At 39.9% G+C, this 18,655-nt stretch overlaps 1 protein-coding gene and 1 long non-coding RNA gene across 4 annotated transcripts in view; one reads left to right on the top strand and one right to left on the bottom strand.

The window, feature by feature from the left end:
* Nucleotides 1-2,261, bottom strand: LOC118318425. Its single transcript, XR_004795718.1, has 3 exons — nucleotides 2,166-2,261; nucleotides 1,828-2,038; nucleotides 1-61 (listed from the first exon to the last, which is right to left on the bottom strand). It is a non-coding gene; the product is annotated as an uncharacterized LOC118318425 (long non-coding RNA).
* LOC118318421 (transcription initiation factor TFIID subunit 4-like) overlaps nucleotides 1,888-18,655 on the top strand; it is a 27,968-nt gene continuing 11,200 nt past the window's right edge. Inside the window, exons 1-15 of one of the 3 annotated variants that reach the window (XM_035648059.2) lie at nucleotides 1,888-2,016; nucleotides 2,206-2,282; nucleotides 2,554-3,005; nucleotides 5,282-5,403; nucleotides 5,514-5,621; nucleotides 8,384-8,512; nucleotides 9,029-9,151; nucleotides 11,215-11,304; nucleotides 11,581-11,730; nucleotides 12,809-12,941; nucleotides 13,660-13,714; nucleotides 13,923-14,086; nucleotides 14,501-14,631; nucleotides 15,764-15,889; nucleotides 17,963-18,019. In XM_035648059.2, coding sequence (XP_035503952.1) covers nucleotides 2,567-3,005; nucleotides 5,282-5,403; nucleotides 5,514-5,621; nucleotides 8,384-8,512; nucleotides 9,029-9,151; nucleotides 11,215-11,304; nucleotides 11,581-11,730; nucleotides 12,809-12,941; nucleotides 13,660-13,714; nucleotides 13,923-14,086; nucleotides 14,501-14,631; nucleotides 15,764-15,889; nucleotides 17,963-18,019 — 1,827 coding nt within the window. In that variant the 5' untranslated portion in view covers nucleotides 1,888-2,016; nucleotides 2,206-2,282; nucleotides 2,554-2,566. Of the gene's footprint in view, nucleotides 2,283-2,553; nucleotides 3,006-5,281; nucleotides 5,404-5,513; nucleotides 5,622-8,383; nucleotides 8,513-9,028; nucleotides 9,152-11,214; nucleotides 11,305-11,580; nucleotides 11,731-12,808; nucleotides 12,942-13,659; nucleotides 13,715-13,922; nucleotides 14,087-14,500; nucleotides 14,632-15,763; nucleotides 15,890-17,962; nucleotides 18,020-18,655 lie in introns of all 3 variants that reach the window. The other 2 variants (XM_035648062.2, XM_035648061.2) reach the window with 2 other exon arrangements.

Genomic DNA, 18,655 nt, shown 5'->3' on the forward strand with positions numbered 1-18,655 from the left:
CTTGGATCGTATAACCTTTGACTCGAACATAAAACAAGTCTGTAGGACAGCCTTCTTCCACCTGCACAATATAAAGAACATTAGAAACATCCAATCTCAAAAGGATGCTGAAAAACTAGTCCATGCATTTGTCACTTCTAGACTGGACTATTGTAATTCATTACTGTTAGGATGCCCCAGTAAGTCTGTGAAAAGCCTCCAGTTAATCCAAAATGCTGTAGCACGAATTCTGACAGGAAGTACAAAAATAGATAATATTTCTCCAGTGTTTGCATCTCTGCATTGGCTTCCTGTAAAATTCAGAATAATTCAAAATCCTGCTCCTGACCTACAAAGCCTTTAATAATCAAACTCCATCATATCTTGCAGAATTATAGTTCCATATTATCCCAATAGATCAGTTCGCTCTGTAAACTCAGGACTGCTTGTGGTTCCCAGAGTCTGTAAAAGTAGAACGGGAGGCAGAGCCTTCTGCCACCAGGCTCCTCTCCTCTGGAACCAGCTCCCAGTTTGTGTAAGGTAGGCAGATACTCTCTCCACATTTAAAGTTTAACTTAAAACTTTCCTTTTTGATAAAGCTTATAGTTAGAGCTGCTCAGGTGTTTACTAAACCATTTCTTTACTATGCTGCCATAGGCCTAGACTGCTGGCGGAACCTATATCATGAGCATCTCTCTCCCTCTCTCTCTGCCATGGCACTAACCCTGTTTTGTCTCTCTCCTAGTGTATCTCTGACACCAGAGCTCCAGGATCCAAACCCGTCATTATTATTATTATTATTACTATTATTATCACTTACAACATCATTGCATTTATAAGTGTCAGTATTTCCGTAATTATAAGTATCAGTCTGGTAGAGATTAAAGTGGCGGTTGTACAACTGTTCACTCTCTCCTCTCCCCCTCTTTCTGCCTACCCCTCCTCTCTCCCACATTTTTCTCTCCTCACCTCAACCAGTCGAGACAGATGGCCGCCTACAAACTGAGGCCGGTTCTGCCAGAGAGTCTTTTCTCTCCAAAGTCGCAAAGTGCTTGCTCATTGTGGGATTTGTTGGGTTTTTCCTCTAATATTGTAATATTGACCTCACTATGTAAAGTGCCTTGAGACAATCTATGTTGTGATTTGGCACTATACAAATCAAATTGAATTGAATGTAAAAATAATAACAACATATTTTTTGCTGACATGCAATGTAAATACCTGGGGGCAGAGAGAGAGAGAGATGTTCAGTGCATGATGGGAGTTCCCCCAGCAGTCTTGGCCTAAAGCAGCATGTTTAAGAGATGGTTCAGGACTCTAATAATAAGCTTTATCAAAGAGGAACATTTTAAGTCTACACGCTGTTACTGTTGGCATTGCGACCAAGCCGACTCAACAATAGTTTTCTGTCATCCTTGAAGTGTGGTTTTAGAAGTATGTTAAAATGAAGAATATAAAGGATGTAGAACAAAGAATGTTCTACAAAGAAGTTTTAAGATGTAAGACATCGGTCCCATGTTGAGATGTCATGCCATCCACTTGCATGTTCTGACATACATGTATAAGAATGGTGTCACATTGTGGAAAATGCATGTAAAACCAAACAAAAAATCAATTTTTTTCAAATCTCACATCAAAGTTAAAACTAAATAAACCCTATTCTACTGTTTGTCTGACAAAACATCTAACTGTGTTAAACAAAAATAGACATTTTTCATCATGTAAAACGTTTTTATAATCAATTTTATATCGTCACATCTGACAAACTTCATATATTAAGAAAAAAAACAGTTTTTAAAAAAATTGATTTTGTGCTGGCCGCATGAAACTAGATTCGAAAATGCATACCTGTTCCAGCTCAGTCATTTCCCCAAATACAAATACTAGGCCTGTGAAACCGGTGGTAATTATTCTAACCATGGAGCGCCCATCTTTCCCGAAGTCCACAAACGCAGCAGGGGGAGTCGTCGACGTCTTCTCCTCGTGGCTGCGGTGGACGGTTCCTTTACGATCGGTTTAGCAGGAAAACCACTTCATGTGGGTAAAGCAACGCAGCAGTCTGTCGATGTGGACATTGTTTAAAAGTGACGTCAAACTAGACCCGAATGCTAATATGCTAAATGGAAGTTATTACAGCTGCAAACAAGCAACAATAAATGAACCTGAAGCGTCACCTGTACATTTACCTGTAACTTCAACTGAAGCTATACATGTCTTCACCTGTAGCTCCACGTGTAGCTTCACCTGTAGCTTAGTCTTCTTTCACCGACATTGATGTGAACTTGGGTGATAAAGAGCAGGAGGTGAGTTTGAAAAATAAAGTATGTAGGCCTACTTGTCAAAGTGGTTATGTTGTTGAATAATGTCAGCACATTAAGTGAAGTTGCTTTGGTTGAAGACTGACCGCACCATTCACCAAGCTCATATCTTTGTGTGACTGTTTGGTTGTTTCAGTTTTTTTCAGTGCGGACATCTCAGCTTGGGTCAATGTACCATAATTTAACAAGATAGCGTTTTGAAAAACAACTATTGCCCGTGAATTTCATATTTTTTGATCATCTATTTGCTCCTCAGTTAAGAACAATTAATGGCCACCTTCAAGCTGGAGTCCTGTGGGGCAGCAGGGGAAGGAAATGCCTCCATTAAAGTCCACACATTACACGTACCAGCTCAAGGTGGACCCATCGCTGCTGTACAGCACCCACCAACTGCTGCATCTGTCTCAAGTAGTGTTTCTGCCTGTGGCCCATCTAAAGTCATCGCCACTGGCCAGGGCCGCCAACCTACATCCTCTACATTGGTGGTAGCTAAGGTAGCCACCCCAGGAGGAATGAGTGCTAATGGCCAACGACAGGTAACGAAACCAGCTCTGAGCCAGGTGGCCTACATGAACCAGGCCACAACCACAGGAAGGACAGTGGTAATAACTGTGCCCAGGACAGCAGCTCCACAGCCAGTCGCTGTGGCCCCTCAAGTGCCACAGACTGCTTCCTCACATCTCCCTGCCAATATCCAGATACCATCAGGTGAGATCCCGCTGGCCGCTCAGGATTTTGGTGATCATTTTTATTCATGGTACCCATGTTAACAGACTTGGCCACTGTTAAATCTTGAATACATTTTGATATGTATTCAGTAGATGTAGCTGTTCGTTTAGTCTCTGTTACTGTTTGAATGCTTTCTTTGAGCTGGCATGTCAACAGTACAGTCACTGACAACAGGGGCCTGTACTATGAAGTCACTTCATCATGCCCAGGATATGTTTTCGTTATTTGGCTTCACTGAACCTACTTAGGGCATCCTGATAACTTGTACTACTGATTATCAACTTTCTCAGTTAAGTCTGGGTTTTCCACCTAAGAGTGCTTTCAGGTGGAAGAGGCATTATTATAAGCAAGATAATCAGAACCACAATTAAATTTCTGAGAAGAAATGCTCATACCTGCAAGTAGAGTTAGTTTTAGTGACATAAAGCAGCAGCATTCAACAAAGTGAAATGAAAATGATCACTGAACTAGAATAGAAATATGAAAATGTGATGCAGTTGCCGATAAAAAGGGTGAATGATATGTCATACTATTTGTCCTGCTAACACATAGAAGAGAAGAAGTTCACGTGTGATGATAATGTTACTGAAATGTTAATTTATATTCATGGGAAATATTTGTGTGGATCATTTTTCTAATAAGAAATCAGAGGCTCTAGTTTTTATTTCTCCTTCTCTGAGCTGCAGTGATAGAATAAGAGTTAAAGCATCAACACTGTCAGGATTAAAAATAATCTGTGTAGTTATAATAGTTGTGATTTTATTTAGTGTGATAAACTCTTTCTCTGTTTGATAGAAGCTCTGTTTAAAACCAGAGTGGACATTTGAATGGTACAGCAAAAGCATTTCCTCATTGTGGGACGAATAAAGGTATATCTTATCTTATCTTATACTTATCTATGAAAATATGTTGCTCTTTATTATTTGTCCCGTTACTGAAAACTCACTTGCCCCCGTCAGGATCCTGTAGACTGATTACTCTTGTTTTCCTGTGATCTAATTGGTAAGCGGTGCTGAACAAGTTTCCATGGTGTATTACCAAGTTAAAGGGGGAGTAAGCGATGTTGGATTTTGTTGTTTTTCTGACCTCATTGACCTCACTATGTTCAGTGCCTTGAGACAATGTATGTTGTGATATGGTGCTATACAAATTCAATTTGAATGGAATTGAATCGACCGCACTGGTCAGGGCCTCGAACTCGCAGCCTCAGGCTTGGGAGACAGACACACTATCAACAGGGTTCCTACACAGTATGGAAAAAGAATTTACTTTTAGTTATTTCCGGGTCTGGATAAGTATGAAAATAGAAAAGATGGTATGGAAAAATATTTCTGTTTTCCAGACTGAAGTCTGAACAGATGTGAATCCAAAGATTTTAGAATACTAACAATCTGTCTAAATCTCTCTAGTCGGGTGAATGATTTTCCGGAGGTCAGTGATAAACGTCAACATAGCAACACACTCTCTGCAGTTCTATCAACCGAGCATTATTTAGATGATCCTGGTGATAGCTAGTTAATTTGTTCTGTTGTTTCCGCTGTTGATGATAAAATACACATTTATCCCAAATTACTGAGTAAATATTAATCTTTTAATATGAGAGTCAGTCCTAGAACAGATAACGTTGGAATTAGAAGTCTCAATATCAACATATATATAAATATATACTATTATATAAAATAAATATATATTATTATATAAAATAACTTCATATTCATTTAATAAGAATATTTACTGAATAAACATCTAGTTATTTGTTCTCAGATGTCAAATATGGAAAAAGTATGGAATTATGAAATGGAAAATGTGTAGGAACCCTGTAGCAAGGAGGCCAAAACCCCTGATTCCTAGCGTCTGTCACAAGCACGTCTCTTAAGGTGTCGGGGAGTGTGGTCTAGACTCTGCACCCAGAGTGCTGTGTGATACGGTCTGCAACATTTTTTTGTTTTCCATTTAAAGAGCCAGGGCTGTGTAGAAAATCAGATTTTTTCACTGAATTCTAAAAGTGTATTGGATTACAAGCGCTTACAGTCCCTTTTAAGAAGTCAACCAGATTCGTAGGACTGAAAACCCAGAGTTAAACCTGAAGTTAACTCGATATCCACAAACCCTGCGTATAGTACAGGCCCCAGGTCTGTTCTATTTGTTTAGTCAACACTGTGTACACACACATACTTTACACAGCACTCCCTCTTTACTGGATAAAACATCTGTTTAATACGGTACTAAGTGATTTTGGACTGTCATTTTTGCAGGTATGGTGTTGATCCGGAGTGACAGTGGACAACTGATGCTCATATCCCAGCAGGCTTTGGCAAAGGCTCAGCAGGCACCAAGAGTTGCCAGTGGTCAAGCACCGAGAATTTTGTCGCATCAGGTGTGTATGTCTACCGCTGCTTACATTTATTTAACAGAGAGTCTGAAGAATGTAGTGACGTGTTATTTGTCCTCCTTTGGTCTCAACTACTTGTCATGTCTGGAGTTCAGGTGTCTGCAGCATCTGAAAGTAAAAGTAATGAGAAGGTGACCGTGATCAGGATGGCAGCACCTCCTAGTTTCGTGTCAACACCCATCCAGAAGACAGCTGTGGTAAAGGTACAAGAGCTGCTTTACAACTAAGAGTCACTGACAGCAGTTCAGAGTCATGAACGTCAGTCATCAGTATGTTTCAATTAGATTGAAACAAAAAATTGTCTTTGTTTACAGAAATACAGTAGATCCTGCTTCCCTATATCAAGTAGAAAAAGGATTGTTGAAGCAATCTTCCCTTCAGTGTTAGATTATGGAGATGTTACTTATAAAATAGCTGCCCCATCTACCCTCAAGCGCCTGGATTCAGTTTATCATTCCGCCCTCAGATTTATCACTGGGCACAGCTACAACACACCATTGTTTCCTCCATGACAAAGCGGGTCGGCCATCTTTAGCAGAGAGGCGAGAGAAACATTGGTGTATATCCATTTTTAAGGCCATAAATGGAAGGCTCCCTACTCATATTTCATTAATGTTAGAGTGGAATTTCTGTCCTTACCAAACTAGACAAAATTACCTGGTCTTGCTGAAAGGTCCCCTATTATGAAAATTACTACTTTTCATGTTTTTTTACCCTAAAGAATTGTTAACGGACCCCCCAAACGTCAGAAAAGTCCATCCTCTCTCTTTTTCTTGCTCCAACTTTCACAAAACGTCTGCTCAAAAGAGCTGTTCAGCTCCCAGCGCATCGCTACGTCACGTTGCGCCTCAGCTCCTCCTCCAGGTAGTGTCACACACCCAGAGCTCGGTGTGGTTCACGCCCACTGAAACCTGCTAAACGTATCTCGCCGCGGCCATGTTCATTTCCTCACTAACATCGGCTCCCGATAAACAACAATGGCCAGGATCCGAGGTTGCTCTGTTGTTCGTTGCAAAAACGGACACAGAAGTGTCTATATTCTGCCTTAGCGCCGCAGCTAATGTGGCTATGTTGTAGAGCACATCCTATTGATGGACAGGCTGAGTGAATAAAGCAGGACTGAACGCCACTTTATTATTGAGAGTTATAGCGGTAATCTGGCCCTGCTTTCATTTAGCATTTTGTGAAACTTCATACCGGGGTGACGCCAGCGAAAACCGGGGCGAACGCCGGGTTGACGCTGCTGAACGCCTGGGTGAACACCGGTGGACGCCGTGAACTCAGTTGTCTTTGTTCGCTCAGTGTAAACAAAGGGTCGAGGCCCTGGAAAGATTATGCCACTTCCACTTCCTGAGAGGGGTGAAACAGCCGAAGCTCATTACATAAAAGCAACAGACACAGAAACAGCTCATCCAGAGGCGGGCTAAGATAGAGGCGCTTCAGAGGGCTTTAAGGTCCCGAGGTCACAGTCAGAGCTAGGAAAATCTATATTCTTGTTTAATGCCCCAACCACTTTGAATAGGCTCCAACAGTCCCTGAAAATGAATTACCTTCCGACTTATGGGCAATTCAGAGCAATAATGCTAAATAGTCCTGCTGTTGGTTGTAATTATTTTTAGTTACTTATATGTCCTTATTTTATCACTCTGAATCATGTCCAGTGCTAATTGATGTACGTCCTTGATTTTTTATGTTACTGTTTTTTAGTGATTTATGTCCTTTATATTCCAAATATTTACTATTCTGCACTCTTTGCACTATTGTTGTTTTGTAATTTAACATTTTATTGTGTTTTATATTATGTAATCTCGGCTGCATTGAGTGAGGGTCTGCCCTCAATTGTACTCAGAGAATTAAATAAAGGTTAAATAAAAATCACTCTCAACTGTTATAAATAAGGCTAATAGTTAACCTGTCATAACTTATAATTGTGATGACAGAATAATGATGGAAAACCTTCTTTAAAATTAGGAATATGATCATTGATTTTGTATGAGTGACCTCCAAAATACATGGTGCAACACGACTCTTTGCTGCAATCCCTTGGCACTCTCTGAATATTGGCTAGCTTGACCAGTAGATGGATGAAGATGCAGCTGATACCTTGCTTGACAGTCTCTGCATTTAGCAAACTGAAGAAATTGATATTTGTAACTACACACAATAATAGCATCCTTGGAACAGTTTCTCAACAGTAAGTCGCGTTGCTCACGTCATATGTTTATATGAGGACAGTAGTATTTTGATATTGTTGTTTCACCATTTCCCATAAGCTCCAGATGTTTGTGGGGTAAACATCATAGCCATAGATTGCACTAATGAGGCTAGAGGAGGCTAAAATCAGAACATGGAATTATGCTGAAGCTTTTTGTGAGTTACATGCTGATTGTTATTAGGATGCAAACACTAACAGGCTGTAACCGACCCACAAAAATATGTGTTAAACTACCACCTGAATCTGACGAGACCCGAACAGCCTACTATCTCTATCTCTGCCCCCCTCCCTCTCTCTCTCTTCACACAGACACACACAAAATACAATCTTAAGATCTTAATGGTGAACTTTAACAATACAGTCGCCTAAATGTGTAGGTCTATACTGGTTGTTTTTTTTTAGTCTGGGTGCAGAGATGTGTGGCACATGTTTCTGGTTGGTGTTCTGGGATGTTTGACCTATAGCAGAATCAGCATCATACCAGAATTACTTAAAATTGATGATTGCAGATGATTCAGAGGACTGGTACCCATTTTGAGGCTTAAGGCAACCTGTGAGAGTACACACCCTTGGTCCTATCTCAAGCCTCTCTACCCACATAACACAACCACACACAAATTTAGTCAGTTTTGTTTGTATAATTCAGCAGAGTGCACTCACTGGTAAACCTGTTACCTTGATGTTGGTGAGTTTTCTCCGCTCCTGTTTTCAGTTTTAGAGTGAGAGTATACTGTACGCTGTGTTATTCAGGTTTTTGGTGTCGCTCCCAAACCAGCTGTGGGTCAAACCCAGAATACTGCTTCAGCGCAGAAAGGCCAGTCTCGCAATCAGGCTGCAGACACACAAACCCAGAAGACGCCTCTGACCACATTCAGTCAGGTGAGTCTCAGTAGTCCCATATTGAGCCTTTTGACCCCCAGATTATTTTCTGTACTACCAAGAATATCTCACACTGTGCCTTATTGGACTGGATCTGGTTAAAAAACCTTCCACAGATAGTCTCATGCATTTAGAACTGTATACAGTTTGGAGAGAATTTAAAAAAAAATAGATAAATACTATGTATATGTATATAACAGTGTGGTAACGATTAATGGGAGACTTATGCAACCCTTTGACATGAAATAAGCCCCTATCAAAAATGCTGTTCTTTTAGCTGTCATACACTAAGCCTGCTCCTATATTTATTGTCTAATTTATTTATGTCAGGATGTATTTCATAGACATATTAATTTATTTGTGATTTTTCATTGATTTAATATTTATTAATAATAAACGTTATTCCATAAAGAAGGAGCTTAATTAATGCTAATATTGTGTTGGTTCCCCTTTTGCTGAGAAAAGCGTCTCCCTGACAAAATGGACATTGGTTGCTAACTGACATTTCCCCAACAGGAGACCCTGGAAAGTGTGAGAAAGTGCAAGAACTTCCTGGTAACTCTGATAAAGCTGGCCTCCAGTGACACCAGGACTGCCAACATGGCTAACAATGTCAGGGGACTGGTCAGGATTCTGCTGGTATGTCTTCCTCTGTTCAAACATCACAGGTGCTGGTTTCACGTAGTAGAATAGAATAATAAATGTTAAATGTCTAAAATACACTAAATATTTTCAGTTTAAGGCCTGGTGGTATATATCGATGCTTCAATAATATATTTAGTTTTCTCATTGTTTTATACCTGGATAAAAAATTCTTTACCTAGATTCATGATTCAATTAAATTTTGGGAATTTTGATCATTTTTTTGGGCAACATAAGATTGCATGACAACATAGATTTAACCAAATCCATCTGGAAGCATTTCCACCGCAGCATCAAACATCCTGGTGAATTCTCTGAGCAGATAATATGGTCAACATATTAACATTAAAATCTCGTAAACACTATCCATCCACCCTGACTGTTTGAGCATCAAGCAGCATTGATGCAAACACAAACTTCGAATCCCCTCATCCCACTCGAGTCCTGTCAGCTTTCAACACTGTCCACCCATCAAGTGCAACAGCTCAAAACCGGCATGTTGCCACAGAGCCAGGTCTGTGAAGATGTGGGCATAACAGTCTCCAATCTTCTGTAATGAACATCCCTGCTCTGGCATCAACCATGGCTATTAAACAACTGAAATGAGGACATCTGGATCTGGGACTTGCAGACCTTCTTCACCTCTGCTTGCCTCAGCAGAAACCCTAATTTGAAACAGGAAAGCAAAAAGATATATGATGGCCAATACTTGGGATTAACCAAATGGAACTGGTCAGAAAAGGTGAAGCAGACCAGGACCATTCTCATCTCAGTAATACACGACACATTCCAATCAAGGAATCGATATACAAATAACTTAAGTTTTACATCATCACTCCTCACCCACACATGAACAATTTGTCAAGATGCAAGACGACAGATCTGTATCAACTTCTACCATGTACGTACACTATCAGCTAGGGACCATGTCAAATTAAGTATTCTGTATATCATATGTATGATTAAGAACCAGGGCCTTTCTGTGTGGAGTTTGCATGTTCTCCCTGTGTATGCATGGGTTCTCTATGGGTAGTCCGGCTTCCTCCCACAGTCCAAAGAAATGCAGAGTGGGATTAGGTAAATTGGAGACTCTAAATTGACCATAGTTGTGAAAGTGAGAGTGAATGGTTGTTCGTCTCTGTATGTTGCCCTGCGATAGGCTGGCGACCTTTCCAGGGTTTACCCCGCCTCTCGCCCAAAGCCCCCCCCCCACGGCCCTTAAATGGATGAAGCGGTAGGCGATGGATGGATGGATATAGAATGACAGGTGGGTCACCGGCCCACCAACCATCAATCTCTGTTCCAGACGAAGAGTCTCCAGCAAGACTCAGCACAAATCTGAGCGAATACCATTCTATTGCTATTGATGACTGAGTTGTTTGTTGTTTTTATCATATTCTCTCTCACCATTACCCATATTGCAACATTTCTCATTCCCCAGCTATTCACAATTATTAATTCCATTACACTGTACATGTTGATCCATTATCAGTTGCCTGCATGTTTTCTTTGAAGCAGTAATGAAACCATTGAATGGTTAATTCATCACTTTCATTACAACACAACTACATAAGTTTGCTCCGATTGGAGCTGTTACCCCCTTTTTTTGAGTGCAAAATTAGTATAATGCTAGAACTGCTGTTAATGAAGGAGTCGTTGTTCCACCTCATTTTCCTGGAACAGTGTCTGGTCTCAAAAAAAATAAAAAATAATAATAATAATATATATATATATATATATATATCTTGAAGGAGCTAGTGACTTCTGCATCTGCATGAGCCACCAGCGATCCATCTACAAGACTTACTTTAAAAAAAGATCTTACCTGTAGGTTGACCCTCAAACAGAGCTACTCACTAAAAAGTTTGTAAGTTGACTTTGAATTTATTTTTGTCAAACCTATGTTGTTTTTCTCAAAGTGGCCATTTGTAGTTACATAATGCTCATTGGGTATTTTCAGTTTTAACATTACCATCTTGTATTATTTATTTTGACTTTAAAATTCCAGGTAATAAATTCCGGTTTACTTGCTAGGATCTCTGTGCTTTTTTTCCCTGTAGGAAGGGAAGCTTGAAGCAGAGGAGTTCACAGAACGGCTCTATCACGAGTTGAAGTCAACTCCACAACCGTGCTTGGTGCCTTTCCTCAAGGTGACCAGAGTCAACATCACAATACTATTGGTGCCACCAGGTCCTGGGAAGTCTTGAAATATCTCAAATTAATACAAAATTAATCAAGCTCAAGACTGTAGAGTTGTAATATGCGTCTAAACCAGCCATATCATTCTAGAGCATGTCATATTTTTTCACTAAATCTTTTACCAGAGCTCTATCATTGTTATGGTAAATGCAAAGAATTTTGTGGCAAAATGTAGTTTTACTGATCATATGCCATCTCTCCTCTCGTCTGTCCCTCGCTGTTTCCAGAAAAGTCTTCCTGCAGTCCGTTGCCTCACTGCAGACCCCCAGTTATTTATTCTGCAGGCCTCAACTTTTGCTTGCAACCCCAACACCCTGTCTCCTACCATGAAGCAGTCGATCATTGACACAGGACAAAACCTAAACACCAACAAGCAGGTAAAGAATTGTAGTCTAATGTGAGCAGTGTAGATTTTTTCTGAGTCCCCTGGTAGTTCTCTGCAGCTCACATTGGCTTCAAGTTACTTTTATTGTTTAGCTCTCCAGCTACATTTGTACTGTTTGGTTCACTCTCACTACTTCATAGTGTTGTATTCTACTGCAGCAGGTAGTCAAACAGCAGACAAGCAAATCTAAGAGAATGTTGGACTGATACATACAGTGGGCCAAAACACCACTCTAAGTGAATGGTTATGGTGTTCTGTTCGATTCCAGAGAGAACATGAAAAAGATCAGTAGATGCCAATGCGGTAAAAGGTGAGGTGAGTGCGGTGTCACTATCAGCCCAGCTGCTGTATGAAACCAGGCTATTCAAACATACTCAGACAGTTAATAACCCAAATGCAAAAATTCCAGTAGGCTAAGGGAGTGTACACACGGTCTGCCTTTGTCTCCGCTGCTCCCATTTTTTATATGAAAACCTATGGAAAGCAACAACATGGTGATAAAGTCTCTCTCCCGGCCTCTTCTGTGTGCTTGGAGTGTGCACCTCGCATCTCCCAGGTCTGGGCTCACTGGCCAGTCACATCCAAGTTAGCTAATGTTCATTAACGTTCTAGACTAATGCAAAATTAGTGTGCAGCAATGAATTTATGTAATCAACCCCGTCGGCCTGAGCTATCGCCCATCACCACTTCGATCCATTTGGGTACCTAATTGCATGTAGAGGCACTAATTGATGCAGTCTGGAGTCACAGACGTTTAAAACATTGTGAAGCATCTTAATGTTAAACAGTACTGTGAAAAGGCTGAAATGTTCTGGTGAAGTAGAAACACTTTTGTCCAAATAGGCTTACCATCATTGATATTTGACTCATATCAGAGGTAGGCTGGTAGTATTAAGGGCCTAAGGCCCCCCACTAGATATTAGCTATTCCCTGACCGGGAATTGAACCCCGACTTTTTGTCAGAGGAGTAACCCAAGCCATTCCAGCTGCCTAAGATGAGTGTCATTTTTATAGCAAAGGATGTAAATGTCACGTCTGAGTTTGATGCTTAATGATTTCTCCTAATGCAGGTTATTCAGCCAACTCAAAGAGTGATTCTGAGACCGGGGTTGACCACATTAGCCCAGTCCAGAAATTACATGTCTAAGAGCAGCAGACCTAACCTAGAGCACACAGTGCTCCAGTCTGGAAAACACTTGACAGGTAACAGTTAGGGATTGAGAATCTTTGGGACTCCCATGATTTAATTCTGCTTCTTAATGTTTGCAGCGTTTTGAATTTATAAAAAGTTTATCTCCAGTTATTTGGAAGCATGCTACAGCAGCAGTTCTTTTGAAATAACACAGACAATGGGCCAAGTTATTTTCCTCTACCCATGTAGTGGCAGCAGTTTTAAGTGCTACTGTAAATATTGGTTAGCTGTTCCTGTTAGTTCTCAGCTTTGCTTGAGTACCTATTATTATTATCTTGCAAAGCTAATTATGAAGTAAATCTGCTGTAAATCCAAAATGCACACAAACACTTGGTTCTTTAAAGAATATAATAATTTGTGCTGTACACTGTGCTCCTTACTTTTGAGTTCAGCCTTTTACAAAACAATAGTATAACATATTCATACATAACATTTGGCATTTGTGATACAATTCAGAATTGTTGAAGAAAAAATGTGAACAGTGAAAATTGCTCGGTATTAACGTGTGATCTGTATGTGGATATCTTATCGGGATCATGGAAAATGCATGCAAATGCAGGTATGCACAAAAACACATTGCTATCAGAATGCAATCAGATTGCCCAGAATCTATTAAGTCCGCCAGTTGTAATCACAGAACTGAGATAATGAAATTAAATGATACCAGGCCCCATCATCAGATGTAGTTATACACTCCAGATAATTGTGCATGTTTTCTCTTTTTTATAGAAACTTTTTCAAAGAAGCAGTCTGTCACTCAGTTCAAGGACTCAGGATCATACAAGTAATGCATACAGTTGATTTATGAAATTCGATGTGCGGGCTAACAAGTTAAACAATTAAGTGAAACTGTCAAAGTGCAAGTGTGTGTGTGTGTGTGTGTGTGTGTGTGTGTGTGTGTGTGTGTGTGTGTGTGTGTGTGTGTGTGTGTGTGTGTGTGTGTGTGTGTGTGTGTGTGTGTGTGTGTGTGTGTGTGTGTGTGTGTTACCCAGAGATGATGATGATGACATTAATGATGTAGCCTTCATGGCTGGAGTAAACGTGAGGGAGGAGAATGCTCAGATCCTGACCACTGTGGTTGGCTCTGTGGTGCAGTCATGCCAGGATCAGGCCTTCCTCTCATCAAACCCACTACTGAGCCGGATCCTTCATACAGGTACAGGAGCCAAACTGAGGCAGAACTCAGCCAAACAATCACATGTGATGTCTCACACACAAAGACACAAACAAAACAGGCCAAATAATTATTATTTTAGATTACGTTTATATAAAGAGTTCAGGGGCAGATTTTAAAATGGTAACAAAACTGTCAAATACCACTGTAATTTATATATTCATTTTAGTCAGTGTTTCAACAAGACCATTAAGTATTGATAAAACCAACGACATTTGATGTTTTTTTATAAATCAAATGTGGTTGAATGTTTTTTTCTTCATGTGTTTAACTCCCATTTTACAAAGTATTGGGATTTTTCTCGTTTGTTATTTAAGTTGACTGGTCCAGACAAGCTCAGTTTTAATGTGTCTTTGTGTTTTGCTCTTGTTGTGAAATTACTGCCAAATGTTTTAGGACAGGCACTGGGAGTAAATGAGGTCAGTCCAGAGGTGGTTGCTCTGGTTTCTCATGCCACTCAGGAGTGTCTCCGTGGACTTTTGGAGAGGCTCATTGTGATTGCAGAACACCGCAAGGCCGCCCTGAAGGTACAGACTGACTCTAGAAAAGTTATGTATGTCCTGCTCCCAGGATTTCTGTTCATAAATTTAAATCTTCTAAATACAGTATAATCCAAGAATGAACAAGCAGCATACTAGCATCAGCATGTCATCGTTGTCCTTGTTAGCATGTTGCCAGGTTGTCAGTCAGCATTTAGCTAAAGTACAGCCTCACAGAGCTGCAAGCGGGCCTGTCATAGACTGTATATAGAAATGGACGTAGTCACCGGGTCCGCAAACTGAAGCCAATGCGGAAGTACCTGAAACCTGTGTTCTCTGGAATGATGGTTAGGATTATAATGATGACAGAAATAAATAATCACAATTTTAAGCACACATTGATATGTCCACATTAATCTGGTCACTGTAGTATGACAAAACAGTGAGTGTCTGCCCCTAATTTCAGGAATAAAACAAGAATTGGCATTAAAATGAAATTCTCTGGTAATCTAACATTTTTTCCCTAATCGTTAAACTATCAAAAATAAATTATGCCACTGCACCCTGATTGCATTTTTTTCCTCATTTAAATGCTTCTACGTATTTTCTCTATGTAGCATTTAACTTTACAAAGTAGTAGCAAATTAACGTTGCAAAAAAAGCATGAACACAAACAAAGATTTTGGAACACCTTTATTAATCGGATGTCTCCAGATCAGGTTACAAGACAAAGAAGCAAAGTGTACAGCTCTGCAGAAAAAAGCAGTTAGAGTGCAGTGAAGACTTACTTGCAGGAAGTCAATACTAGATGTGGAGGTTCCAACGTGGGCGAAATGTTTAACTAATGCATTCATAAGCAACCGAGAATGCTAAACCAGAAGCAGAGATCAACTCAGCTGTTCCAATCATATCCAGATATTTTAAAGCTGTAAAGTACGGGGTCTCAATTTGGCACAAGCCAGCTTTTTGTCGTCATTAAGCACAATTTTATTGAACACCACTGCTTAGTGATTGTAATTTAAATTTTGTTTATTTTATGTAGTTTATTTTGAAATCATGGTTTCCTCTGTACAAGCCAAGTGAACGCGAAGATAATGGAATGAATAAAATACCAAACTGGGCTGGTCAATGTAAAACAGAGCTCCTAAACCTTGTTGATTTGTGTGTCTTTGTATGGCAGGACAACCTGTGGTGTTCCAAAGTGAGTGATGTGCGCTCTCAGCTTCACTTTCTTGAGGAAGTGGAGGCTTTGAACAAGAAGAGGAAAGATGAAGAGGAAAGAGAGAAACTGCTGTGTTTGGCCAGAGTGAGCTCAGTCAGAAAGAAGTAGCACACTTGTGGGACTTGAATCGATTTTCGAACCACACAGACACTCAGATACACACACACACACAAAATATCCATATATATATATGTATGTATATATATATGTGTGTGTGTGTGTGAGTATGTATATATGTGGGTATATATATATATATATGTGTGTGTGTATGTATATACGCAGGGTTTCCCATAAATTGAAGAGACTGTGGCGGAGAGCTCTGCTGTGTTGTTATTAACGTTACTAGTGTGGAGCGTGGCTGCCGTAGTCTTTTTGAAACTCCAAAGCAGTGCTCCAGACTGCATTTTGCAACCATTTTTTGAGACGGTGATTATTTTTTTTACAACTACTCACATGCGTGCGACCTGCAAATGTGCAGACTCTTTTATTAACCAGCAAGCGAGCCAGTGTAGGCCAATGTGTGTGAGAGGAGGAAGAGTCTGGGAGTGATTAGTCAACTGCGGGGTCACGTCAACTACACTAGTCGGTGTTGTCTACGCAGGAATTAAAGTTATCAGTCGCTACGATATCCGTCAATTAGATTCCAGAGAGGCCACGCATGAGATCAGTGAACTCCAACACCTCCTGTCCTGATAGCGCGTGTGCGGGTCTCCCGACTCGCCTTCTGTGTTCTCTTGCACCCGTGGTCGGCCTCCGGGCTGGCCCTGGTGCGGTTTAACCAGAACTGGGCGCACTCTTTTATCCCTTTCACCGTCTGTGGCACCGTCCAGACCGGACATCTCGGTATCGCCCCTCTCCTTTCTTCCCCTCCCCTCAAAGTGTCTCACCTCGCCGACCAGTTCTGAGGGCTTGACAGACCTGATGTCAGTGCGCTCGCAGAGGCGTTACAGAACAGCAGCATGTGTGGGGTGGTGCTTAAATATCATAATGTAAATTATTAAGCAGGCATTGAGGGTCAAAGGTGTGTACACACTATCCACCTTTTTACATAAAAACCTATAGGAAGCGACCGAATGGCGGGAAAAAGAGTGGCCTCTAAAAAGGTAGATGTGGAAAATTACTTGGCCAGAAAAAGAAATAGAAAATCTGTCAGATTCTATTTTTATTTATTTTTTGCATTCATCCCTGCTAACGTCTCTCTTAACAATGGCAAAACTTTTCCTCATTCAATTCAATTAAGTTAAATTGTGATATTATGAACTTAAAATGAAACAGCAAATTGTAATTTCTGTAAGTTGTCTATATATATATATATATGTATATATATATGTATATATATATATATATATATATATATATATATTTTCACACTATATATGTATGTTGTATGTATGTGTGTGTATATATTTATGTGTGTATATATATGTATGGCAAAAACATTATCTCCTTGGCAGAGATAATTATGCTCTGCAGGCAACTCTGATATACATCATTATACCTTATTTAGAAGTCTTTTGAAATAATGTCTTATCTATTAAATTTACCACAGGTGGATTTCAATCAAGGTGTAGAGGCATCTCATATATGATCAAGTGTCAGAGTAAAGTGTCTGAATACTTATGTCCCTGTGGTATTTAAATCTCTTTATAATGAATTTGCAAACATTTCTAAAATTCACTTTTTGCATTGTCATTCCACACTCAACACCCCCAAATGTCCAATGTAAATTGATGCCAGAATAAATTGATTTAAAATGATTTTAACATAAGGCTGAAACATAACATTCCACAAATAAATCCATAAATCTGTTTGTCTATCCTTCGATTTTCACGAGAACAACTCACCACATCAACTAAAAGGTATTTCTGAGGACCTCAGAAAGTGCAGTGTTTTGGATTAGAGGATGTCGAGACCCCAACCTCCCCATTTATTTCAAACTGCACTGATGTCATAACTGTGACACAGTTACATCACAGAATGTTTGTTTATTAATTAGTTAATAGAAGTCATTACTCCCCATCAGGCTACTTTTTATAATAATGTCATTTACCAACAGGCCCATTTTGAACTAGTGTGAAAAAAGTCAATCAATACTAGATTAATGCATTGTGGCTATTAAAATGATGCTTACTAACTTCTGTCTGTTTTTGATAACAGGGTCGCTCACACAACGAGGATCCACAGTTTCAGCAGCTCAAGCAAAGAGTCAAAGAGGTGTGTATTTGTTAACTTTGTGTTCTCCTCCAACTCCTGATCCATGTGCAGATCTGTTTGTTCTTTTTACCTGTAATTACATGTATCCTGGTCAATATTCACTAAATAATTCAAGTCAGAGAAATGTCAACTGAAAGGTAAATGAGTTTTGTCAAGGGCTTGTACCCTTGGTGGTCCAGAATCACAGAGCTGTCTCTCTCTAAACTGGGTCAACACTATGGTAACCTATGCTGCACAGCAGGTTAGCAGTTCAATCGTAGCAGGATTCCTGACAGTGTCATTGACTTCATATTCTTACTCCATCACTGCAGCTCAGGATGACATGATGAGACTAATATTACATTACACAAGGCTCAGTGAAGTCAAGGTACCCAAGAGCCAGACCCAGAGCAACTCGCCTTATGGTTTCAGAATGCAGATGTGGGACTAGTCAGTACATTTTGGGACTTATTTGCTATAAGTTATTATGGCTCATTGCAACTCCAAAGTACTAAAAAGTACCTGTGAACTCCTTAAACTGTAAAGGGCTTTGGAACAGCATGAATAGTTGGGAGTTGGAAAAAAAAACATACAGCATTTTTATCATAAGGATACCTTGTATTAAAAATATTGACCAAGATACTGTAGATACTGAGG

The sequence above is a fragment of the Scophthalmus maximus genome, chromosome 7 (genome assembly GCF_022379125.1).
Source record: "Scophthalmus maximus strain ysfricsl-2021 chromosome 7, ASM2237912v1, whole genome shotgun sequence".
Lineage (NCBI taxonomy): Eukaryota > Metazoa > Chordata > Actinopteri > Pleuronectiformes > Scophthalmidae > Scophthalmus > Scophthalmus maximus.